The sequence below is a fragment of the Astyanax mexicanus genome, chromosome 10 (genome assembly GCF_023375975.1).
Source record: "Astyanax mexicanus isolate ESR-SI-001 chromosome 10, AstMex3_surface, whole genome shotgun sequence".
NCBI lineage: Eukaryota > Metazoa > Chordata > Actinopteri > Characiformes > Acestrorhamphidae > Astyanax > Astyanax mexicanus.
Genome location: NC_064417.1, coordinates 7,768,778 through 7,795,598, shown reverse-complemented (window position 1 = coordinate 7,795,598; position 26,821 = coordinate 7,768,778). Strand labels below are relative to the sequence as shown.

At 37.2% G+C, this 26,821-nt stretch overlaps 1 protein-coding gene across 1 annotated transcript in view; it reads right to left on the bottom strand.

The window, feature by feature from the left end:
- Positions 1-3,232: 3,232 nt before the first annotated feature.
- smpd3 (sphingomyelin phosphodiesterase 3) overlaps positions 3,233-26,821 on the bottom strand; it is a 99,213-nt gene continuing 75,624 nt past the window's right edge. Inside the window, exons 4-8 of the mRNA XM_022683891.2 lie at positions 22,290-22,451; positions 18,494-18,583; positions 10,142-10,205; positions 8,358-8,520; positions 3,233-6,529 (exon numbers count right to left, since the gene is read on the bottom strand). Coding sequence (XP_022539612.2) covers positions 6,428-6,529; positions 8,358-8,520; positions 10,142-10,205; positions 18,494-18,583; positions 22,290-22,451 — 581 coding nt within the window. The 3' untranslated portion in view covers positions 3,233-6,427. The remainder of the gene's footprint in view (positions 6,530-8,357; positions 8,521-10,141; positions 10,206-18,493; positions 18,584-22,289; positions 22,452-26,821) is intronic.

The window sequence follows — 26,821 nt, the reverse complement described above, 5'->3', positions numbered from 1 at the left end:
TGATATTTAAAGCTCACCTTCCGCGAAAATCCGATTTTTCTTGTTTTTTGTGGAATACAGTAGGTCTCTCCGAGTTGAATGTGTACACCTGCACATTAAACTGTTTTGCAGCCCCCATTGTCTGCAGGAGCTAAGCAAAGAAATCCCCCCTCCCCCCCTCCGAAAAACGGGTGAATTTTGAATTATCTTTCTGCCTACGTAGGCAGAAACTCACAGACCAGCCCACCTTGGCTCGAGAAACTCCCAGAGGCGGAGCTGAAGCGACGCAACATCACCGCTCATCAGTTAGGAGGTGGGAGGCAGTGAGCGGCAGAGCGGTGGAGGGGCGTCGCAGTGCTCCTAGCCAATCAGAGGAGAGATATTTGCATGCTGTTTGCATGTATGAATATTCATGAGCAAAGCTGGAATCCGGTCATTTTGGACACACCCCTAAAACAGTCCATTAAAAAAGAGCTATACAGAGACACCTGAGCACTTTTTTTTTTACAAAAACGGCTCACATGTCATTCATTCATACTAGAGACCACAACTAGACATTTTAAAATGAAAGAAAAAAACGACGGAAGGTGACCTTTAATATGCTGCATTATTTAGCACAGAGATTAAAGAGATTTTAATGTATTAATTATTACTGAGTGTTAATTACTAAGATATCATGATATATATATACTTGATTGCATGTCCTTCAAAATTGTTTCTTTGAGCAATGCCATAAAAAAGAGCATTTGATTCCATAAAATAAGGGTTTTCTAATAGAAATGTTTGAATGCCTTATGCAGGTTTAAACCCCTAAATCCCATTTCTTTTAAGGGTTACTCACACAACTCAACTATTACAACAAATATTTAATACAACCAAAAGTGTCTCTTTTATGGCATTGGCCACAGAACCATGTAAATCCCATTTATTTTATTTATGAGAGTATGTCTCGTTTTCTTCAAATCTACTGTTGTATCTAGGCTATTAAGTTCATTATTTCTAATAAAATTGTCATTTTTAATAGAATATGTACAGGTGCATGTCAAAAAAATAGAATATATTTGAAAAGTTACTTTATTTCAGTAATTTAATTAACAATGTGAAACTCATTTATTATATAGATGTATTACACACAGAGTGATCTGTTTTAAGTGGGTTTTTTTATTTATTTTACTGTTGATGATTATGGCTTACAGCCAATAATAAAAAAAAAATCAGTATCAGAAAATTAGAATATTATATTAGACCAATTGGTACTTTTGCATGTGGGCAGTGAGCCAAGTCCTGCTGGAAAGTAAAATCCGCATCTCCATAAAAGTTGTCAGCAGAGAGAAGCATGAAGTGCTGTAAGATTTTGTGGGAAAACAAAAATGCACTGACTTTGGACTTGATAATAAAAAACACAGTGGATCAACACCAGCAGATTTCATTTTCCAGCAGGACTTGTCACACTGCCCACATGCAAAAGTACCAATTGGTCTAATATAATATTCTAATTTTCGGAGATACTGATTTTTGGGTTTTCATTGGCTTTACGCCATAATTATTAACCATAAAATAAATAAACGCTTAAAATAGATCACTCTGTGTTATATATATTTAAACAGTATGAGTGTCACATTTTGAACTGAATTACTGAAATAAAATAACTTTTTAATGATATTTGAATTGTATAAATGCACATGTATATTGTTGGATCACATGTAGGATGTTTCTACTTATAGTTTGTTGTGTTCAAATAATAAATTGTGAATCTAAAAATTTGTGTACCTGATTAGGAGCACAAATGTGCAGGCCTGAGGACTGGTCTGATTATGACTGATCTTATAACTGAGCTCCTGGATCAAGCTTTGCAACTGGTGGTAATATTTTAGATACTTTTACTCTTTTACAAAGACCTGCTATCTCTAATTTTGTTAAAAAAATGTCAGAAAAATTATCTTTACTTTCAATGGAAAACCACAAAGATAGAGATAGAAGGTTTTTGCACAACAGTAAAATGTTTATTCCAGTGGTTCCCAATCTAAGACCTGAGAATTTTTTTTCCTCTGATATAACACAAGTAAATAATACAATTTAAATTAAATTCATTAATTATCAGATGTGTTAAATCATTGTGTGTATACTCAATGAGGTCCACCAGAACCACTGTGTTAAAGTCCACTGAGCAGTTTAGGACTAAAATTAGTTACTAAGAGATTTAAGCAACTCTAATTAGATACAACTGTAGTGTGTAATAATGCCCAAACTCTTCCAGAAGAGTAGAGATAAATGCTCCTGTTTCATGTGGGTCTGAGAACCTGAACACCACAGCATCCACCCTGTAGTTAATGGGCGCAGTTGAAGGATGTGGCAGAAGGTTCTAAAGACTGGTCCTGTAGTGGGTGGGGTTAAGACTGGCATTAAGTTTAAGACTGGGGTTATTTACAGTAAGGCTGAAGACGTCTCTTACCACACTAAAGGGCCGAATCTCTCAGTTTCCTCCAAACAGAAAAGAGCTCTACACTAGATCTTTAGCAGAGTCCTACAATAGCAAGAAAGCAGAGCGATGCATCATGGGAAATGTAGTCTTCCGTTGCAGTTTTGAGTCATTCATTGAAAACATTCACTATAAATTACAACCAGAAATCATCTCGGACCCCCGAGGCTATTAACAAGGGCAGTGAAGACAGCCTAAAGTGAAAAAGGCAGCTGCCTCTCGCTCGGACCTCTATGGAGAGGACATCTGACGGTGCCGAATCCTACAGTATTTAATGAACACATGCTCTACACTGGCCTATTTTATATATACGTTACAACTCAATGCCTTCTAAAGGTTCTGATTAACGTTCCTGATAAATTGTAAAATGTAAAAGCTAAGAAATGCATGAAAAGTTCTATACAAATAAAGCTATTATCTACAAAAATGATATCATAGTTTTTCTTCTGAGGTAAAAATATTTTTAAGGTTATACTCATTATTATTTAGATCAATTATTCAGATTTGGCCTCACCGGGTGAGAACCTGTAGGCCTCGGCTCATGTTATTGGCTGAACCGGTTCCCCACAGGTCCACCCTGCTCTTAAAGTGAATGGTCTACTGTTTTTTTTTTTTTTTTTGTCCACCTCTAACAAAAGAAACATGGTTTAAAATTCACCTGCAAGTAGAAAAAGGGCTGTAAGTGCCAACATGTTGAAGTACTGCTATTTAACATATTGTTCTATAGGCCTGTTTTGGTTTAGGCATTTCAACTGATGCACAATGAGTCAAAAGTCAAAAGTATGATATAATACAAGATTGAAAAGAAGTAGAATATTTCAAAATAATATTTTGGACGCCCAGTGAAGTCCAGAACATTTCCAAAGTACCTTCAAAAGTAAGTATTTAAAAGCCCCAATTAGGAACTGCTTCAATGGCCACACCAGTAAAGAAATTTGTCAGAACCTTCAAACATCAGCACTATAATGACTCACTGTCGTCCGTTATGAGTATATTTATCATGCAGGTGTGAAACTCATGACCAGAGCTGACCCTGAAGAAGCTGTGGCACTGTTTTGGCAATTCCTGATTAGGACATTAAGGGGAATTCCACAGACATTTTTACATTTCTGCTTCAGTCAGCTGTTAATATGTAAACAAAGTCATTCGGAGTGCTTAGAACTGTTCACAGTGGTGGTAAATGGAACCCCTAGATAGTGAGCATTTATCAGTCCACTGCCTTAAATAAAGTCGGCACAATATCTAATCTAGCAAAAGCAAGCAAATTATTTTAAATTAAATTAAATGCACAGAGACTTTATTTTTTAGGTTTTAGAAAGTAAACTATGACAAATACTAAAAACAACTAAGAGATAATCAATAGAGACTAGTTCTGGTAAAATAAATAGATCTTAGTTGAAAATGCTGCAGACACTGAAAATGTTTCACTGAAGGAATTTCATTTAATAAAAAGGATAGGAAATATAAGAAAACATTAATCAAAATGCGAGTGAGTGGACTGCCAGATTTGCAGATCTGTGGGTCGTCAAACCTCTTGTTATAAGGAATGACATAAGAAGGCAGACATCCTTTTAATGTACCCATTACATACATTTGGTGCACCTTATGTAAGAAAATAGACCTGTATAGTACTGTATATAAAATAGCTATATCTGATGCTGGTTCCAATCACCACCACTGTAATGAAATTATAGTTTGATACTAAAGCCAAACTCTGCAACACTTTGCAATAAGGGTACATCAATCAACAGTAATAAACGTTGTTGGTTCAGTAAATGGTTCAGTACACTTACATACTGCCTTTCACAGGAGAACATGGAAACTCAACCCAGATAGAGACTTGAACCCACTACCAACTCTGGGAGGCGAACCTGCTAACCACTAAGCCTTCATAATTGACTTTATAAAAAATTTCAAAATTTTAATGTTTAAGAATGTTTTTCTAAGTCATGTTGATTAATAGTCGAACAAGCCATTAGACATCCCAATTTTTTCCCATTTTTTAACAATAATTAATGTCTTAGTACAGACATTTTGTCGTAAGTACTGTTAATTGATGTTTCCTAATTGAAAACTGCAAGCCCCGCCCTCAACTCTCATGGACTCTGTGTACATATCAACCATGTGAAACCATACCAAATAAAAAAAAATCCCCCTTAAGGTGGAGGTGAGTTGGACGTGCTTCCAGTTGGACTGTCAGCAGCTCGGCTAATGTGGGAAACACTGCAACGTTTCAACAGAAAATAACAAGAATCCTAATTAATTACCATTAATGATGGTAATAGTAACAATATCAATAATTATCATTTAGAAAGAGATCTATAGAGAGTATAAAAGCAACTAGGTGAACAGATGAGAAGACAGCACTGAAATCAAATCGAGTCAAGTCTGAAATAAAGTCCGGTCCGGATCACTCGTCCTCCGTAGTGTCGCCTGTAGTAGGTTAACAGGTGTGTAAACATTTGCACGGGTGCCACCACGGTAAACGCAACACACAGAGCCTTGAGGTCCTTTGCAGCTTTGCAGCATCCTGACAACGCCCCAAAACCTTCCCCCTGGGATTTAGCCAGGGCAATACTGCAGGCTTGGGTGTATGTGTGTGTGTGTGTGTGTGTGTCTATGTTTGTTTGTCTATGTCTGTGTGTGTTTGTGTGTGTGTGTGTGTGTGTGTGAGAGAGAGAGAACTGACTGTGACTGACTGGGATTGAGTCACTTTCTGCTTCTCTGAAGGCCGGTGGATCCACGGCCATGAGCGTTCTATGGGTCTCCAGAAAGCTGTACTTACTACTTACTGCACAACTGCTTTCCTATGGTGCACGGCACGTGCACAAACACACACACACACACACACAGCCACACAATCAAATGATCAAATGATTGTAATTTACTACAATGAACCTGACCATGCTAGAAACAGAAGATCTCTCCATCATGTGATGTGGTTGCAGTTCATTAGCTTGATTTAGTTGGCCGGCCACTAACGGACTGACCCAGGTTGCCAGTGAGTGTTCAATATACAAACTCCCTACAAAGCCCACAAGCTCGCCCATAGAAAGGTCTAGAAAGAGGTTAGAAAAGAAAAACACTTCTTGCTGAGGTTCTAGAGGAGGCCTGTGTGGAATAAGGAGTGGGAAAAGTCCTTTCTTCTACAAGTAGACTCACGTCAGCAGGATTATCTGTGTGTGTGTGTGTGTTTATTATTGTTTTATTACTATAATTATTGTTATTATAATCTGTATTATTATTATTAATATTATTAAAGTGGCAGGTCGTGCAATACTGTGAATCCAGGATTTTTTTTTCTTCTTCTCATGCATTCTTCTTCTTTTTTTTTCTTCTTCTTCTTCTTTTTCTTTTTCCCTGAAAGACTTCATCCCCCCTCCCCGGGTCATGGCACCAGAAAATTCGCTCCGGAGAAGAGTTAGAACAGCAGAGGTGAGCTGAACTGGAGCGTTTACAGGTTACAGGTTACAGAAAGACGTAAACTCTCTCATTCTAGGGATGTGGAGAGTCCCGCAAAGAAGGAAGTGAGACTGTGAGGTCATGGAATTGTCTCTGGCCTCCGAACACGGAAACAGATCAGCATGTGAAGTGTGTGTGTGTGTGGGTGTGTGTGTGCGTGTTTGAATGTGGGCTTGTGTGTGTGGGTGTGTGTTGGTGTGCCCTCGTGCTGAGATTGAGATTGACAGTGTTCTTAAGAATCATGCTCCAAAAAAATGTCACACAGTCGCTCCTCTCCTCCTTTTCCATTCCCTCTCTCTCTCTTTCTTTCTCCATTTCTCTTTCTCTCTGCACTTCAGAACCTACACTCACTTCATCATCAGGTGACGATGACTTTAACAGCTCTCTAAACTTCCCTCTTCATCTATCGTATTAAGCTGGAAGTCCCTACGCCATTCTTCCCTTCTACTTTTTCATCTCTCCCTCTCTCCTTCTGTCCGTGGCGGTGTGTAAAAGAACAGCCAGGTCCTAGGACTCCTCTTCTCCTGTAGAAACAGCCAGTCTTGCCGCCACAGAGAGATGGTCAGTCAGGCCGGCCAGCTGGGTGATGAAGCTGAACTCCTCGATGTCCTGTAAAGAGGGGAGATGTGTGTTAAAAATTCTCTTTTTTGTTAAAATACAGTATATAGTCTGTTCTGAATGAGCGTCTCAGTCGAGATCGAGCATGCCGATATTAAAGGCTTTGGCTTTTTTTTTTTGCCTTGTGTTTCTCTTTCTCACACGCTTCATACCTTTTCGTAATTTCAGTTTTATTCTTCTTCAGTTTTAATGCTTGTCTATTGCATATTATTAATGATAAAAAAAAAATGAAAAAAGTTGTTCTTTTTAACCACTTTGGGCCCAATTTTGGCAATCAGAGCCGTCAACCATGTGCCTTTAATATCGTACTGACGGGAAACTAATTTCCTTTATTTTGCACGTCTCGAAATACAGAAAAGGCATATACTTATTCTTTAAATTAATAATTGGTGTGTTTTGGGCGTATCGTGAAATTAAACCATTCAGCATTACACTTGCCATTAAGTTGCGCCCTGACTTTAGCGGATTGGTAATTTAACGGCGCAGCACTTCTGCGCTTCTCAGCGGAGAAAAATAATATCTGATAATAATAATTTCTAATCTCAGTTTAGAATCTTTTTAAATCGCAGTCTATCTATGTATCTATGTATCTATGTATGTATCTATCTATCTATCTATCTATCTATCTATCTATCTATCTATCTATCTATCTATCTATCTATCTATCTATCTATCTATCTATCTATCTATCAGGTTGTTCTTAATGTGAAAGTTGTGTTTGTGCACTGCTGCGCATCCTTGTGTAAGTGTGCCTAGATAGCAATGAACATCTGATGGTTGACGTCTGTCTACACACCACATATTTACCTGAACACAGTTTATTTCAGGACCACCACACCCATGGGTGTAGACATATTCGTAAAATCACTATTTAAAAGGCACAGGCACAAGGGGTGAATTTAGACTGTTGGTGAGGTGTAAGTTAGCAATAAACATAATATAGGACCCTTTATGATTTATGAGTGCTGTGTGAAGCATGCTGTTGTTTCTAAATGCCCTAAATAAATAAATGTTACACAGTCATATTACTAGTCATTTTACATACTATTTTAGGACAGATAATGACGCATAAAGGTGTTTAAAAGATTTTTTTGTATAATGTTAGTCACTTGTAGCGCATGAATATGCATGAATACAGTAAAATACTGAATAAAATAATATATTTTTGCAATACCGAACTGTTAAATAAAACTAGTTAACCTTATTTAAAAAGCAAACATACAGATTACCTTAGAAAAGTGATGTTAGTATCATATGCAGTCCAAACTAACACAACTGACAAGTGAACTCAAATCAGTTTAAATCTTTAAACTCCAAAAATGTAAAGAATCTAAAATATAAAACATATTCTGTTTAACACTTTTTTTGTTCACTAAACAGTTTATGTTTTTCTCTTTATAGTTTGGATGGTTTAAGTATTAATCTACAATGCAGAATATTTCTAAACAGGAAGTACATTGATGAAAATGCCACAAGGGGGCAGAATAGAGCCGTATTTCCTTTAAAAGTACAGCTGCTCTAATACTGAGCTGAACTGACCACTTATTATACTTATTCATATGAAATTATTTTGACCCTCTGTTAAAAGCAATAATCACACCCATCTGATCTGAGCTCTGGCCAAAAGGCAAAAACACGACTCCAGCTGAGCCAAAATCACCAGCTGAGAATTAATCAACTGAAAATATTCAATTACTGTGTTTCTGAGCTGAGTCTCATCTGATATTTAGAATCTGCTGAACTGAAACTGACCAGCAGTTAATAGAGCGTAACTGACCGCAGCCGCAGTGCGGAGAGCCAACAGAGAATCTGAACTGACCACTTTCCAGTCCGGCTGCAGGCCTTCCTCCTTGTAAAGGATGTAGTCGATCCTGCGGCCGTTCCCTTTCAGAGGAATCTTGCGCCCTTTCTGGTTGGGACACTGGTTCTTGCTCGCTGGAAACACCAAGTACTCTTTTCTGCCTTCCTCGTTTTCCATTACCCTAAAATAGACAAACACACAGACGGAGGTAAGCACAGATAAGCACTGCTCAGTGAGTACCAACTACTGACGTGACATTTCTATGGACCTTCAGTTGATTTAGTCGAGGCTGACCGTTATATTATTATACTGTTTACATTCATGACCTAACTATTATATCTCAGTAGGGATAAACGATATTGCCCTAAAATATGTTATGATATATTAGATAAGGATACAAAATCAGTGTAACAATATTCTCAGCTATACAACAAAACATTGATCATTATTGTATTAATTTCAAGTATATACTACTGCATTAAAATAAGTTTCACACATTTAGTAAAAACAAACATTTTTTCTGGAAACAACAGAACAATACCAAATCTATACAAATACAGACAAACTGCAAACATAAACAATAAAATAAATAAATAAATAAAAGTTTTACAGTAAAAAAACAAACACAAAAAAACTGATTTCGAGACAGATTATATATATATATATATATATATATATATATATATATATATATATATATATATATATTTCTTTTTTTTATTATTGTGTACCAATATACAATATGGCACACCCTTAGATCTTACATAACCAAAATGAGGTCTATTTCAGAAGTTGCCTTTATTCCATCCTCCAGTCCATCTCCAATCATCTCTCCTTTCTACAGCTTCAGGCCTGTCCACTTTTAATTTTTCACAACGATATGAAAACAGTATTCTTACTATATGACACAACACTTATAATTATTTTAATAATTTCATGTATATACTACTGCATTACAATAAATTGCACACATTTAGTAGGAACAAAAAAAAATCTTAACTTCTGCCTATTTTACAAACAACAGAAACTTTCCAAATATATGAATGAATCTACAACCAAACCAAAGTGCAGAATATTTAGTTCATGCATATAAACTGCAAATATAAACAATTATACAAAAAATATTCCCTTAAAGTTCCACAGTAACAAATTAAATACAAAACAGACTGATTTCAAGACAGATTATAACTAATTATAACTTTTTTTTATTGTGTACCATTCAATATGGCACACCCTTAGATCTTACCTTAGATCTAGATCTAGAATCAGGTCTTATTCAATAGTTGCTATAATTGCCTTTATTCCATCTTCATAGCCATCTTCAATCACCTTTCTTTTCTATAGCTTTCTATAAACACTATGGTGTCAAAATCTTGTCTTGTAATATTGTTCTTAAAACCCAAGTATCAGTTTTATATTATTATTACTTTACGTGTAAAAACCCACCCTTAGAGTATAGCAGTGCTGTACTCTGTCATTAGATCCCACTGTTAGAAATTTACCAGATTTTACAAATATGATTTATATGGAAAGTGTTTCAAGCAATGAGAGATTTCCTCAAATTTGATTTTTAAAAATATCAATAAATCTCAGTGTATCGTATGTGTCTTGCCAGTACACAGATCTAGAGAGAATATGCAGTATAAAAAATGTGATGTTTTACAAACATGGTTGTTTTATTCTTTTGTGTGTGTGTGTGTGTCTGTGTGTGTGCGTGTGTGTGTGTGTGTGAAGGATATGAGTCTGAGGGGGTTTTGAGTGCACATGTTCTAGTGAGTGTGTGTGGGTAGTAAGTGACTTACTTCTGAAGACTCTCTGGAGAGCTCACTTCTTCATCATATAGACCACTTGTGTCCAAATAGGTACCTGTCAGACACCACACACACACACACACACACACACACACAGGTTAGTTTTACTCAAACATATAACAATGCCTAAACCCAGCCCTAATCTTATCTTTAATCTAAACCTAGTGCTGATCTGTAACACAAACCTAAACCTTTCGACTAAAAGCAGATGTTTCTGCTTCTGATTCTTATTTACGATATGTTTTATGTTATTGCAATAATCAACTCAACTAAGCCATGGAAAAATTAGAACAAATTAAGAAATGAAGGTCAGTAAATCCAAAAAAATTCTATTACTTTCAAATTATTCTCAAGTGCATTCACAACACTATGATGAAACTGGCTCTCATCAGAACCATCCCAGAAAAGGAAAAGCAAGAGAAGACAAACCAACTGATTAAACAAGTAAAATCACATTTAGCTGCTGGTTGTTTAGAGTGCAGGTGTGATACTCCTGCTTTAACCCTCCAGTTCAGGGTTGCCAGATCCAACAAAAATATCTAGCCTAAAGTCAGTCTAAAACCTGCACTTCAGAAGCTTAAACAAGCCCAAAATATGTATATCACTTGTTTGAAGCACATGGCAAAACAGCCATAAGTGTACGACTTAGTATTTTGTTCATAAGGGATTTATTATCAATATTGCTATTTATCTTAGTCATAAATAATATTGTAACATGAGTGTTTTATTAGTTATTTTTATAACAGTTTTATATCCCTGTCAAAAATATTTAATAAGAACATAATAAGCAAAAAACTGACTCTTTTCTGTTCTCCTGAATTCTGTTTTTAACATTTTTTTTTTATCTCCTGGTGGTTTCTGGTTACATTGTGTTTTTTTGTTTGTTTGTTTTTGTGACTTTTTTAGTTTTTTTCGTGGCTGTGGTCATTTTAAAAGTAGCCCAAAAAAACGCACCCTGCCACCCCTGAATTATAACCCGCAGAAGGATTTTCAAACAAGCCCAATTTGGCAGAAAAAACACGAACCTGGCAACTCTGCTCCAGTTACCTTTAAATGTATTAACATTTATAATGTCTGGGGTCAATTTGAGCAATTTCCAAAGAAACTCAAGACAATAATTATATAATAATTAAATTGTTACCCAAGTTTATGTCACATGCTATATTTGTTTGTTGAATACTAAAAATAGCCTTAAAAATAATACTCTGTACAAGTTGCTGTGCAAACCTTTTATATGTCTGCAGTACCACTATGTTGTGTGAACTATCACAATGTTTTTTATATGAACAATATATTTTTCTACACAGAATGAGAAATACTCGTGAGAAGTTCTTGTGAGAATTTTGTCTTCCCCGCCCCCCTGCTGTGTGAACTCTCAGTGTTTTTTTTTTTTTGCAGTAATACAGTTATAATTATATTATTTTAGGGCTCTATTTTTTTTTTTTGAAGATTATAGAATTGCATGTCAACACAAATGTGTGTAAAACTCTAATATTTTTTATATGTTTTATACAGCTAAAACAACACCGATGTATACAAAATGTGTGACACAGAAAACATACTATCATACAAAATGTATGTTTACGCAGTCACGACATATGAAGTAAATAAAATAATATTAACTGCTTATTTAAAGACGTTAAACATTGAATGGGGTCAAATTGACCCCAAACATAACAGGAGGGTTAACCCTTGTGTGGTGTTCATATATTTGTTACTCGTTTACTCTGTTACTTGTATTTAATTCAGCAAAATTAAGCAATTTTACATAAAAATGCTTTACACATGCTTGCTTCACCTAAATTGCAAGCAATATAAACAGCTTACATGGTTAATATTTGCCCTTTACCTTTCTTATGTTACATTTCTTTCAAAAAGTGCTACTCTTTTTTTTTTATTAGTTTTTTAATAAAATGTAAAAGAAAATGAATTAAACTCAAGATATGAGTAGAAAATTTGTTTAGTTTCAAATTTACAAATAAAGCAATGTTTATTAACCCTTGGCCAAACATACTGTATGTAATATAAATGTGTGTGTGGGGGGGAGGGGTGTAAAGTGTGTGTTTATCGAAAATGTGTTTTGATATATGTTTTTCACAAAAAAATGAGCCAATGCCAATGAGTTTGAGTTAGAAAAAAATTTTTTTTAGTATCATTTGATGAAAAATGAAAACTGGTCCCACAGACCCGAACACCACACAAGAGTTAAATAAAGTTCTGCTGATCATCTCAGACATCTGCAGAGCTCTGTGTAAGACTTCTTTACCACAAATGCACATACTATAGGCCGTACAGTGATTAGAGAACCTGACTCACCGATGGCCTTCTGCCTTTCAGATTCTATATTTATATATCTGCTTTGTGCATCCCCATGCTCGCCAGCGTTCCCCGCATCCATCTCTACACCAATCACACACTCCAGCGCCTCACAGAGACACTTCAGTCATTACAAGAACACCAATCTGACATCCTTCTGCAATCAGAACCCCTAGAGAACGTTGGCGTTCCAGAGGATGCGCCCAAGAGGCTGCTGGAGAAGACGGTGAGTCATAGTAACGGTTCCTCCATCTCTCACTGAGGTACCGACCCCTCAGGGATTTTTTTTACATTTCTCTTACAGGTCATTCTCTCACTTCCTCTCTTTTCTCTCCCCCTCTCTCACTTGACCAGCTAGGGTGCTTTTTTTTCAGAAGTTTATGTTGATCAGTTCCTCTAATAAGCAGATCTAAAAAAGAGAATTTTAAAACATAATAAGGTGTTTTAGGTGCTATTAATAAATATAGATATAAATATACACTGGGGAATGTGGGAAAAGTTAAGTGCCCAATTTGGGGGTTTTACTAAAGGAAAGCACTGTACACCACCAAAACTGCGTATAAGTTTATATACAGTACCAGTCAAAAGTTTGAACACACCTTCTCATTTAATGTGTTTTTTATTTTTTATTTTCTCCATTGTAGATTCAAATTAAAGACGTGCAAACAATTAAGGAAAAAGAGTTAAAAAAAGGGTTTGTCTTTCACAATTTGAGGTGATTTGGGATGAGCTGGAGCTTCACAGCATGAATAAAAAAAGCAGCAACTATTGTTCAGCACCTCCAGGAACTCCTTCAAGACGCTGAGAAAACTATTGCAGGTGACTCTACCTAAATAAATGTGCTACTTAAAAAAAATCTTTAAAATTTATAAGTTTTTTTTTTACACTTTTTTGTTTAAATAAGTAATTCTGCATCTGTTCCTGTATAACTTTAATATAGTCTTCAATATTAAACATACAATGAAAATGAAAAAAACTAGAAAAATAAAAAAAATAATGAGAAAAATGTGTCCCTAATTTTGCCTGGTACAGTATATATATTTTTTTATTGTAAATATCTCAAGTTTATTTATTTATAGCAAATAATTTCCTCTCTGGAAAATAAAATCTTAAAAGAAGGTATGTGATGGTGCAGCTCTGTAATTTTGGGCTCGTAAGATGTAATATTTGTTACTATAAAATTTATTAATTGAGTCAATTAATTACAGTCCGACACTGTTTACAATCAGTAAGTAAAAACACAATTTTACATGTGTTTAGTAAGTTTTTACTTGCTAATTGGTGCAAATTGTGTTAAGGTGGATTTTTTAAGGTGGAATGCTAATTAAAATTGAATGTATAGGTGCTAACTGGTCACTCAACTGGACACTGATTTGTTCTTTTAATTCTCTTTTTTGATTAATATGACAAGATAACAGTGCAGATGACAGTGCAGCATATTTGGTTCATTTCAAAGAAATACTACTATATTTTGGAAAAGTTTGTGCTAGTCTGATAACCACGTCTTGTGTGCATTTCATACAGACTTAAAGCCAAATCTGCTGAGCTGGATTAAAAATCTACACAATGCCAAAATAATCCAGTTACACTTGGGTGCAATACAGGTTGTTTATGTGCTAAGAAACATGATCAAATAAGCATATAAAATGACCAATGGGCTGCTTAAAACATCAGTGTTAGCAGGGGCAGAAACAACTTTGCAGAGAAACTACAATTTTTTACATCGTTTTCCTTTTATCTGTCTACAGAAAACATCAGTTTCAGTGTGTCTTTGCTATCATATCGACATGAAAAGTACACCTTGTGCGGCTCAAAATGTTTAAAAGGCATGTATTTTTTTTTAAATCATGGGTTTGTTTTGTGCGTAATGTAAAATAAATCAATCAGTGTTTTACTTGCCATTCCCTTTAAGAGTCAGGTGCGCTCTGACTTGATTGATATTTTAAAGCTGCATCATCCATGTGTGTGTAACATGCAGGGCTGTGTGTGCACTAGGCACATGCCTGTGTGAGCATCTGTCTAGGTTGTATTTAGTCAGTGGTGCACCTGTGTTTTCCACTGCCAAGATAGCAATATGCCAGAAATTGTCGTGAACACACCTAATTTCAAGACGAGCACTAAACCCATCGGCGTAGATATGGTATATTTATGAGCACAGTTGCTATTTCAAGGAGGCAGATAGAAGGCATGAAAATAGACTGTTGGTGGGCTGTAAGATAGCAATGAAGGATAAAACCCCTCTAGCCCAGCCCTGGCATCAGACCGGGGCAAAACTAATAAAGCCATTATTAATCATTTCCACATAAAAGAGCGTTAATTATGCACTTAACACACAATACAGCCTTATAAATAAGGAATAAATCATTTACAAATGTCTAATTAAGGCTTTATTAAGCAAATAATAAGACATTAATATGCACCTAATTTGTGTTCCTTAGAATAAAGTGTTACCATTGTAGTGCTAGTGCTTTACTGAGGTTATAAACCAGGGGTATTTAATTAGAATTCAGTTTGGTCCAGTTTGAGAAAATTCTATATATTTCAATAATATATATTGTTTTAAATTGGCTTGTCACAATAATTACATTATCAACCTATCATAAAAAAAATGGAAACACCCTGAATAATTTAACATATTGAGTCTAATAATGTGAATCTGTATTTTCACTTTGTTTCAAAATGCTATATTTATTCTGTTTAATTTTACTTATATTAGATTTAGGCCTGCCTGTCAATAATAATTACATGGATGATAAATCTTACAATATATGGAGAAATGTTTACTGAACTTGGCCAAAATATCAGCTTTTTTTTTTAAACAGTAGTTTTATTTTATTTAATATTATTACTGTATCAGACTTTATTATGTTGAGGGTAAAACTGATGGGGAAAGGTGCCAATGCTTTTTGTCCCCTGGGGGCTGCCGTAGTTTTGAGGTAGGGTTGTTTTGGGAGTAGAGAGAGCGCGCCTGTGAGCGAGGGAGTTTTTTTTCTTGCTGAGGAGTTCTGATCAGGTGGAGTAAAGTGGAATATTTTGGTCTCTTGTCTCTGTTGTTTCTCTTTAATTCCTCTAAGTAACACCGTTACATTACTGTTAGCATGTTTTATAAATGTAGTATTTTAATGTTTTTTTCTGGTGCGCACCATCTAGTTTAGCTTTTCTAGCTTTATTCTCCCACTTCTCACCGCCTGCTTAGTCTGTGTGGCTCCGCGCTCTCGCATCTGCACAGATCTGATTGGCAGAGGAGAGCCTTTGGTGATCTTACAGCACACGTGATTGGTCTGTGAGTTTACTGCGCTGTAAAGCACGTAAACCATAAAGACAGTAAACGTTCTGACGCTTTAAATAAACATGGTCAGAATTAAATCCTTCTTAGTAGTTTATCCGTTTGGGTCCGGATTGGACAACGTCTGGGTCTTGACCCGGACCTCAGTCCGCCTATTAGTGACCCCGGTTATAAACATTTACTTCACAGATAAGAGCCTTTTTTTTACTTAAATTTCTTACAGGTGCCTAAAACATTTTCACAAAACTGTATGTATTGTAATATGTCAGGTTGGCAAAATTTGATTTCATATCTCCACTTTTAATCAGCTAATTACTGACTCCTCCAAGAACTGCAAGGTCCAGCAGTTCCAGCACTACCAGACACACAGCTTTAAACAGTCCATCAATATTTGTTCAGTCAGTGCAGAAAATATGAGCCAAAATGAATAAACCTAGCAAACATTTATTTTATTATTATTTTTCTTTCCAGAAGGATTTGGCAGTCGTCTCAGCCCTGCTGCTCCAGCCCTGCTCCTCCGAGCGTTTGAACACGGAGGAGGGCAGCGTTTTTAAGGACTGGACAGCAGCCACTGAACCTGAACCCACTGCCACGCCACCATTAGAAAGCTTCTTTCTGTTCGGTGCGGCTGCAAAGCATGCCGGGAAGTAGAGCATTTCCATTTCCTGCCAGCTCATCTCGCACACCATCTGTGGTGAGCAGTGCCACAGCGCAGCACGACTAATTTTGCTCGAAGAGCGAGGCCCTGTGTGCATGCAGACACACACACAACACACACACACACAGATGAAAAAGCTTTGAAGGACCCTACAGAAGGGTCTGGGGACGAGACGGGTCCTGGAGACGTCATGCCCCCGTTTCCACACAAAGTTTTAATGGGAAAAGAGTCTCTGAAGAACCCATTCAAACTCATTCACAGGGAATGCAGAGGCTGTTCAGAGAAATGAATCTTTTGCTAGGAGTGGACCACACAACCTCATGTGCTGGTGCTGCAGGACTGCATGGAGAGTTCTGGAAGAAACAAACATTTACCATTTGTTCCAATACCTTTTGGCCATGATAGCTCTCAAAAACTGCAACAATAAATAAAAAAACATAGGGTTTTCCTGCACCCATTCTCTGGATAACATGATATCACTCTTCTGTAATGTACCACGGCTAAAATCAAAGAAAAAACAATTATGTCCTTGTCTTAAACTATTAAAAGCTGTTAAAATTAGGGAGAACCTAGCAAGTTTAGGTTTAGCTATATATGTTACATGGTTTCATTATAGGACTTACTGTTTTACTTTCATGTCCTGTTTTTTTTATTTTTCCTTCATATTTTATTTCATTTTTGCATGTATCACTCCATTGACTACCAAACTATCAGTGTTAATATCAATAGTTTGGTAATTCTGTGATAGAGTTGTGAAAAATGTAATGAGCTTATGTTGATATTGTTCTGGTATGTTATTTTTGTAAACTTTGTTGAAATAAAATAAAATTTTGAAGGAGACAGAAATATATTAATATTATAATGCCACATCATCCTGTGTGTGTAAGACGCACGGGTGTATGCGCATTGGGCAAATGCCTGTGTTGACAATTCACTGCCAAGATAGCAATGAACATCTGACTGTTGACTTCTATCTAGATTGTATTTAGTCTGTGGTGCACCTGTGTTTTCTGTTGCCAAGATAGCAATAATTTACATGAACCAGAAATTTACCTGAACACACCTCACTTCCAGACCACCACTACACTCATCGGCGTACATATATTGATAAGCATTGTTGCTATTTAAATGGAGGAGGCGTAAGGCGTGAAAATAGACTCTTGGCGGGGTGTTAATATCAATTTCATTGTTGTTAGTTGTGAAAAAGCTAATGGGCATATCTTTGGGCAATGCTGATATTGTTCTGGTGTGTAATTTTTGAAAACTTAGTTGAAATAAAATAAACATTTTTACGGAAAAAAAAACAAAAAACATACAGGTTACTGAAACTATGAAGGGGACAGAAATGTGTGTTAGGCTAAAAGCTAATGATAGCCTTCTGTTCTTCCCAAAGTCAAAGAAACCCCTAGAAAAACAGGACTACCTCAGACAGTTAATCTAATACATCTAATATATAATATATAGTTTAAATAATCTAAAACAGAAATGTTAGATGAACTGTAACATTAAGAGATATTTAAAGAAATATATATATTTTTAATATTTATAATGTTACAGTTCATCTAATATATTTGTTTTAGATTAGTTGAGGTGGGATATTTTGCACTATTCTTTTTATAGTGTTAAAACAAATCTATGCATTACTACATGGCTTCTGTAAGTTGTCATGGTGATGTAAATCAGGTAATAAAAGTAGAGCTTATCATGTTTATCACAAGCCCTTTGTTAAAGGAAAAAGATCTGTGCATTTCATTTTCAGTATAAAACATAACATGATTGTAATGAAGTGGTAAAATCATGTTCCAGCTTAAATTAGCTAAAACCGGTCCCTCTACAGACTTTCGTCATCTTTTATCCTTTGAAAGAGAGTTTAAAGTTTGTTGGTCATCTCTCCTGGTATTCTAATCTTTTTTTAGTGTGTGCAGTGACACTGTTTTAGGTACAGTGCTCCGCCCCGGTTCCCCACTCTCTGAACCTGAAAGCGTGTGTGATGATTCTGCTGGTGAAAACAGGTCACAGGCTGAGGCGTGCAACGCACCACGCCGGGGCAGTAATGGCTGTAATCAGGAGAGTACAGACTCACCCAGAGCCCATGGCTTGTCCTCTCCAGGCCCCAGACGACACGGATCTCTGTACTGCGTAAAAATAGCGTGCTGCTGCTCCAACTTATCCTCTAACAGAGAAAAAAGAGAGAGAGATAAAGAGAGAGAGAGAGAGAGAGAGAGAGAGAGAGAGAGAGAGATGTAAATTTCAACAGGAAAACGGAGCCTACCCTTACAATGTAAGAGTATAATACTGTATACCAGCAAATATTGCTTTGGATTTATTACTGGTTTAAAAACAGCAATATAAAATACAGAAAATGGATGTTAAATTTGTCTAGCATTTGTCTAGCAGTTTTTTGTCTAGCAAGTTTTAATGAAATATAAATGCATGATATTTGTTAACAATAACAATAATCTGTATAATCCAATAATAGAGTACAAGTGAAAAGTTTGGACACATCTTGAAATCAGTGTTTTTTTTCTGCATTGAAGAATTATATAAAAAAAAAAAAAAAAAAAAACATTTATTTATTTATTTCTGACCTATGCAGTTTAGGTCCTGGATTGCTGGACTCCTGCACAGTTTGCACAGGTAATTTTCCGACTCTATCCGTTCAATTAAACCTGATAACTAACAGTTGAGTTAAATAAAGTGTGCCTAAGATAATGTGTTCTTTCATGAAAACCACAAAAATGTACAGTAATTGAGCACCAAGACACAGAAACCTGTTCTTAAAGATTTTCTGCTTTTGGTTTCCACATACAATATCAAGTCAAAAGTTTGGTCACACCTCTTCTTGTTCATTGTGTTTTCTTACTTTTTATGATTTTTTATATTGTAAATGTAATATTTAAGGACATTAAAACTATACAGGAACAAATGATGAAATATCTTGATTAAAAAAAGTGTTAAAAAAAACAGAATATGTTTTATAATTTCGATTCTTCTAAGTAGCATATTTATCTTTGAGGACACATCTGAACACTCTTGGTATTTTAATCTCAGTGTATAGTTTTCTAAGCGTCTTGAAGGAGTTCCTGGAGGTGCTGAACAATAGTTGCTGCTTTTCCTTCATGCTGTGAAGCTCCAGCTCATCACAATTAAATCACCCCAAATCACCATCTCAGTTCATCAGGTTTAGATCAGGGGATTAATGTGGAGGACAGACACTTTTTTTTAATTTACTATGTAATTCCATATGTGTCTCTTAATTGTATCATGTCTTTAGTATTAATTTACAATGTGGAAAATCAATTAAATAAAGAATTCTAAAAAACACTGAATGAGAAGGTGTGCTCAACTGTTAACTGGAACTATATCTTCTACAGAGGCTGAGTTTTATTCTGCACACATTTCCAGAAACACATTGCCACAAGCTCTCAATGGGGCATGTTAAATCTGCAGATTGTGTAGACGCCTCCTGAATTTCCTCAGAAACACTTCTATCTTGTATTGTATTTGGAATGTCTCTGCAGGTTCCTGTGGAAACAGAATCTGTACAAAAATACTCTTAACATCAAAGCTCAACATCTCAGTGTGATGGGCAGTGCTGCACCACTGGCCACCAGCAGGGGAGCTAGGCAACAGAGGAGAAAAAGAAGTGGAGTTGGGTCCAGAAACTCCAAGTCCCAGAATCCACAGCGGTGATCTGTGGCAACCAGCCACACCTGTGCAGCACTCTAAATAAAGCCCAGTCAAACCACTCATTCTCGTTGCACCTTTAAAGAGGGGTGACCGGTAACAGAGAGTGTAAGAAAATAAAAAAAGAAAGAAAATAAATGAATAAAAGAAAAAAAAGAAAGAAAGAAAGAAGAAAAGAACAGAAAAGAAAAGAAAGAAAGAAGAAAAGAAAGCTGCACAAAAAAGATATAAAAGATCTCAAAAGAAAGTAAAAGTAGAGGACTGAGCTGTGCTTGTGTTTTGGTTTATTTTATTTTACTATAAAATTATAAAATATAAATTTTATTTAGTTATTTGAAGCTAAAAAGCTGTGTTTCAGTTGTACATGCCATTTTGTGGCATTTCCTTTGTTCTGTTTCCCGCCTTTTTTCGTGCACCTCTTCAGAGTTTTGTTTTCCACCTATTTTCCAGTCTCCCCTGTGGAAAACCAAACCAAGTTCCACAAGCACACCCTTTTGACACAAACACTATTAAAACATATTTATAAATAGCCGAAACCATTGAATAATCAAATAATTATAAATATACCTAAGTAAACATATATCATTGAAGATATAAATAATTAAATAAATCCAAAAACAAACAACCATTTTGCTCTGCACTTGGATCCAACACCACCCTCTCTCGTAACACTCAGCACGTCTTTTGGATAGCCAGCATATAATCAAAGATGTATTTCTGTGAGAAAGGCTCAAGATCGAGGATGTTTCAGCAGCACTAGCACTGTTAGCATCTTCAGTGGACTAGAATGAGGCTGCCTCCACAGCTTAGACGTGGTGATCAAACTAATTAAGCTGTTTAATTCAGTCCAGCCGTGCCGAACTGGACAGAGCGGCTGATGCTTCATCAGCAGCTTCTCAGCCAGAGATTAAGATAGACTTTGAGCTTAAGCTGTTCAGACAGAACTTCACTTCAAATCACTGACTGAGAAACACTATGGGCCCTATATTAGTGATCTATAGTGCACCGGTCAATTGCGGATCATGCTGCTGGATTGAGGGCGTGTCAGGGTGTCTTTGGTATCACGAGGGTGCAAAAAATCAAATAAAAAACGCCTTGTGCAGCTCAAAACTTTCCATGTAATGATTCTCTTAATTAATAATGGGTGTGTTTTGGGCGTAACTTGAAATAAAGCAATCAGCGTGCCAGTAGTCATTTCCATGCTTTCTGACTTTGGTGCGTTTGTATCTTAACAGCACAAGGATTTGTATGTCTCAGTGGAGGATTCTGACCAGCGCATTCATGCTCTGAATGTACACCAGCAGCTAATTTAAGGGAACAGTAATAATATTTTATTCTTTATTCTATTTATTGTTGAGTTAAAAGTCAAAATTAAATGGAACCTGACTGTTGACTGTTCTCAGGATTTAAATAAGTCAGTGGCGCACCTGTGTTGTCCACCGCCGAAATAGCAACACGCCAGAAATTTACCTGGACACATCTCATTTCCAGACTACCATGCCTATTAGTGTAGATGAATTCCTAAACTCTGACGCAATTTTAATGGCGGGGGCGAAAGATGTGAAAATAGACTGTTGACGGGTTGTACGATAACAAGATATCATGATGCACCTTGAGCAGGGTGTACAATTAGACCATATTCAAGGAATGAACAATAAAACTGAAACGGTTTTAGACCACAATAATTTATTGTGGTGACGGACAGTTTTGGTGGAAACAGGAGAGTTGAGGTGCACATTGAATTCTGCCGTGATTTGGGCAGCCGTGGTTTTATGTTCTTTGGATAAAATCTGGGTTAGCACCCGAACATCCCTTTCAGACAGCTTCCTCTTACAGTGTCCACAGTAGGATCCTGTAGGATGCGGTTCGTCCTTATTGGTGGTATGCTGACATTACCCTGGATACCGAGATCAGTGAGGTTTCCAAGATTTCATCCAAGATCTAAATCGTGTTTTTTTATAGTAACCAAATTCACACAGCCATGCTCCAAACTTTAGTAGAACACTTCTCTGGACTGTAGAGACATTTTCTCTAACAAAGGCTGGATAATCTTTTTTAAGAGAAAATAGAAAATAAATAATAGCAGGTTTACCATAAACTTTGTCCATACCTTATCAGAGAACCTTAAAAAAACACATTATGAATGAAGGAAATGTGTATGTAAATATATGCAAAGTGGGTTTCTCACTCACCAGAAGAGCAGTTATCAAAGTTAAAGTCTCCGAGGATGACGTCAAAGGCCACCTGATCCTCCAGAGCTTTCTCTTCACCTGCAGGAACCGATGTAGCCCTCCTGAACTCAGCGCCCCACTCCAACAGCATGTCCAACTGCTCACAGCGCACTGACGAATCACCTGAAAAACAGAGAGAGAGAGAAAAAAGAGAGAGAGAGAGAGAGAGAGAGCGAGAGAGAGGGAGAGGTATTAAATGCAGGGCATTGGTAAATGCATGTTTCTATCTTTGGTTTAGCATTAAAGCTACTAGGCTAATGTCCTGTAGCTATCAAACAATTGAAGCTTATACACGACCAATTAGAATGGTGCTAACTGCATGTCTAACAATCACTCCTGTCTATAAGGTGCTATTAAAAAATATATACTGGCTGAAGCACTGTCGTCAAGAGATCCCAAAAAATATAACATATATCAGCCCTTTAACTTTTTTGCAGCTTGTTATCCTACACCTATACACCTACTTCAATTTCTTTACAGTCATAGCCAATGGCAAGTTATAGTACACATCAAATTTGGGACCGCGAGGCAGGCTTTAGGTGCGGGCTTATTTAAATGAGTAGGCTGTCTCTCCACAGTCTTTCTCCCTCCTCCAGTCTTTACTGCCGGACTCGGGTTTCAGGATCGCCAACATGGCGGAAGATTTTGGCTTCATTTTTATTGAATGAATGGGAACGGCGACACGGCGTCCATCTTTTTTACAATCTCTGGTTAAATTGTCCAATTTCAAAAATTCCTTTTTGTCTGAAACAAACCCATTTAATCAGGGTCATGGTCCAATACACTACTGGTAAAAAAACACACTTATGAAGAGATAGGGAGAACAAAAACAGGCAGAGAAATAAGAACGGCCGGAAACTAAAATCAAGGAAAGCGCGTCAGAAAGACAGGGGAATAATGTAAATAAAAGCTCATTAGAGAAGCATTTTATTCATTTATTTTTTTTCATTATACTGTAGTTCAAACAACCTCACGGGCCATATGTTTAATGCTGGGGCCACACCTGGCCTGCGGGCTGCCTAGGGCAGACCCCTGATAAGTTTGCAATGTATTTATTGTTTGCACATTAGCTGGCTGCATTGATCTGAAAATACACACTCTTACACACAACATTAGCTAAAGTAAATGCTAAATTGTAAAAAAAAAAGCCAGTATTTGTCTTGTAGTCCTTCTAGGCTCTGAGCTGTCACCATTTATCAAATGCATTGCCAATATTTGTCAATTGTTTTTCTTTGTCTCTGCATGTGTTTGCTTACTAGTTTGTCCCAAACCTGGAAAACTGGGGGTTGCAATGTTGGAGTGGGCAGTGGGTGGGCAATAGACAATAAAAATAATAATATACTAGCTATAGCACTTCTATCAAGAGGTGCCCAGTGCTTAAATTTAGCATCCTTTCTATCTGATGACACGGCTGGTCATTTTATGTTATTGCTGAGTTAGTACAGAGTTAGAGGTTTACGTGGTGTAGTAGTTAAAGTCTGCTGTTTGAGGTCTGAAGCAACAGCATGTAACCGCTGAACCAGTTACGATAGAATTTTACATGCCGACAGAGAGAGCAAGAGAGAGAGGAAAAAAGAAAGAGTGGAGAGGAAAAGTACAGCATTTCCACTGCATTTCACACTACCACACATTTTAGACCATGCCTGTATGTGTGTGTGTGTGTGTGTGTGTGTATGTGTGTTCATTGCTATGTGGAGACCGAATCCCCCAAGATGATGCCAGTGTGAACAGTGAGGGGCTGGTTGGATGCTGAGCCGCTCCCAAAAACTGCAGCTTTTATTAGAAACACTGAACGAGACTGAAGCTGTTTTCGGCTGCTGAGGTTAAGGTTAGGGTTGGTATAGGTGGGGCCTTGGAGCTTTTACACACACGCTACAATGACAGGAATACTCACAGGTGTGTGTATGTGTGTGTGTGAGTGAGAGAGAGAAAGGGAGATGCTGAAAGTGTGTAGGCTGATGTGGATGCTGGAGCTGAGAGGCTAAATCAGGCTGCCTTCATTTTACTGAAGACTCAGAAGGAGAGCTCGCATTAAATCAAAGCTCAGCTCATGAGTCAACCAGCCAGTGTGAACCAACAGCATTAGTATACAGCTGAAGAATGAAGAACATCCACCTCCACAGTGTCCTCAGATATGAGACCTTCACGTATTTACACACACTCACACACACACATAAACTTAAGAGGATGTTTCAGTACAATCTAAACCAACATAAGGATCTATTCTGTTTAACATCATTCAAAGCGGAAGCAGTCCTCCTCTCTCTCATCTTCTCATCTCACTCACTATACTTGCGTCATGTTGAAACAGGAAAGGGCCTGACCAATATCAATATATAAACCTAATTAAACTATTATACTAGGGCTGCACGATATTGGAAGAAGTTTACATTGCAAATGTTCTTTTTTCAACTATGTATATCACAATATTAAACAATGCAGAGCCCATGACACCACCAGCCCTGAGCCCATCCGCACGCTGTCCTGCATCCGGGCCGATCAAGAGCTGAGTCAGCGCAGAGCACTCAAAACCAGAGCAAAACTGCAAAACAAAATCAGGCATTTAAATGGCTTTTTAAAAAGGAAAAAGGAGCGTTTTCCTGGGATTAAAAGCGTAAATTCAGCTGTAAGTGGAAATATCTGCGCAAATTTAAATTTAATTGTAAATTTTTCGTAACTTTTTGCAAAACAACCAGTTAAAAAAACTCTTATTTCATTTTTTACCTAAACCTCTGCTTTCAGTCCTTTTACTTCCGTATTTTGTTTAGTTTACTTCCCTATTTACCCTACACCACAACGTCTTTTAATATCGAACATAACACTTAGCAACCATTTCAAGCTGCTTTACCAGACAAGTCCATCAGAATGACCAGCTTTCCCATGACCATGACCATGCTGGGTGACCACCATGAACCCAATACTCAAGCTGGTCGACCAAGCCTTGATAACACTGTTCGACCAGCTAGGCCATCAATCTAAAAAAAAAAAGCATATGCTACACATATAAAATGCTACGTAGGTCAACCAGTTTACCAAAATGGTTCACCAGCAAAAGATATGCTTTATCCTTAAAGATCACCATGGCCAGTTAACCATCAAATACCATCTGAGACCATCTGTCTGAATCTAGATCATATGATTTGACATATGGAGAGCAGTAATTAAGGGTTGAGAGATTGTACGCTTACATGTATCCCTTTGGTGGTGGTGTGGCAGAAATAGCATAGCCTACTAATTAGATGGAGTGTCCCCATACTTCTGGCCATGTGTTTATGTGTCTATTTCACTTCATCCTCCTACTTCTCTGCACTCTTCACCATCTGCTTCTACACCTCAACCCTCTCTCTCTCTCTCACTCCTTCTCTCTCTTTCTTCCATATTTCTTGGATGTGTCTAAAATAGCAGTGTGTACTGTAATTAGCATGGCCAGTGGCTGGGTGTGTGTGTGTGTGTGTTAGGGGTGGTGGGGGGGGGGGCGGTGTATCCTGGAATAGCAGCAGATTTGTCTTCCCTAAACCCGCCACGACGCTCCGGCTTTAAATAGCACCACTGACGCTCAGCTCGGCCACAGACAGTCACCATGGGAACAGACCTGCGTGAGTGTGTGTGTGTGTGTGTGAGAATGTGTGTGTGTGTGTGTGTGTGTGTCTCTGTGTGTGTGTGTGATTGTGAGGGGGTGGATTGGAGGGGCTCTGATCGTTAATCCGTGCAGAAAGAGAGAGCAGGGCGTGCAGGTCAGCATGTGCATTGATGTCACGGACGTTTGTCTGTCTGCAAGTGTGTGTGTGTGTGTGTGCATGGGGATGTACAGATGAAGAGGTACATACAGTGCTGAAAGAGTCTGACACAAGTATGTCATCTTTTTTTCTTAAACGTAAACACTCACACACAATTTCTCTTTTTAGCCTCCAAGATGTGTCTTCCACCAGCATCTGATTAGTGTCTCACTCTCTTCCTGTCTCTCTCTCATCCCTCTCTTCTTTCTTTTTATCCCTCCCGCTTCCTGTCTTTCTCTCTCTGTGCCTTAAAGTGTTTCTCATCTGTCTCTCTCTACTATCTCTCTCTCTCTCTCACTTTCAGAGAGAAGGTTGTCAGATCCTTTCAGTGTTACAAACCAACTAGCACAGCACCGCTGGGAGGCTTTGTGTGTGTGTGTGTGTGTGTGTGTGTGTGTGTGTAAGCAAATGTGCTTGTATTGCTATACTAATCAAGGCAAAACAAAAAAAAAATTATATATAATAATAATATATAAAAAAAATTCTTACATGTTCATGTGTTTGTATGTTTAAACATGAATATAGTGGTGTAATATAGGGTGTATTGCATGGGTGTGTTATTGTAAGTATGTAATGTAGGAGCATATAATTGTAGGGATGCTATGCAGAGGTGTATTATTGGGGTGTAGTGTAGAGGTGTATTATTGTAGATGTGTAATGTAGAGGTGTATTACTGTAGGGGTGTATTGTAGAGGTGTATTATTGTAGATGTGTAAT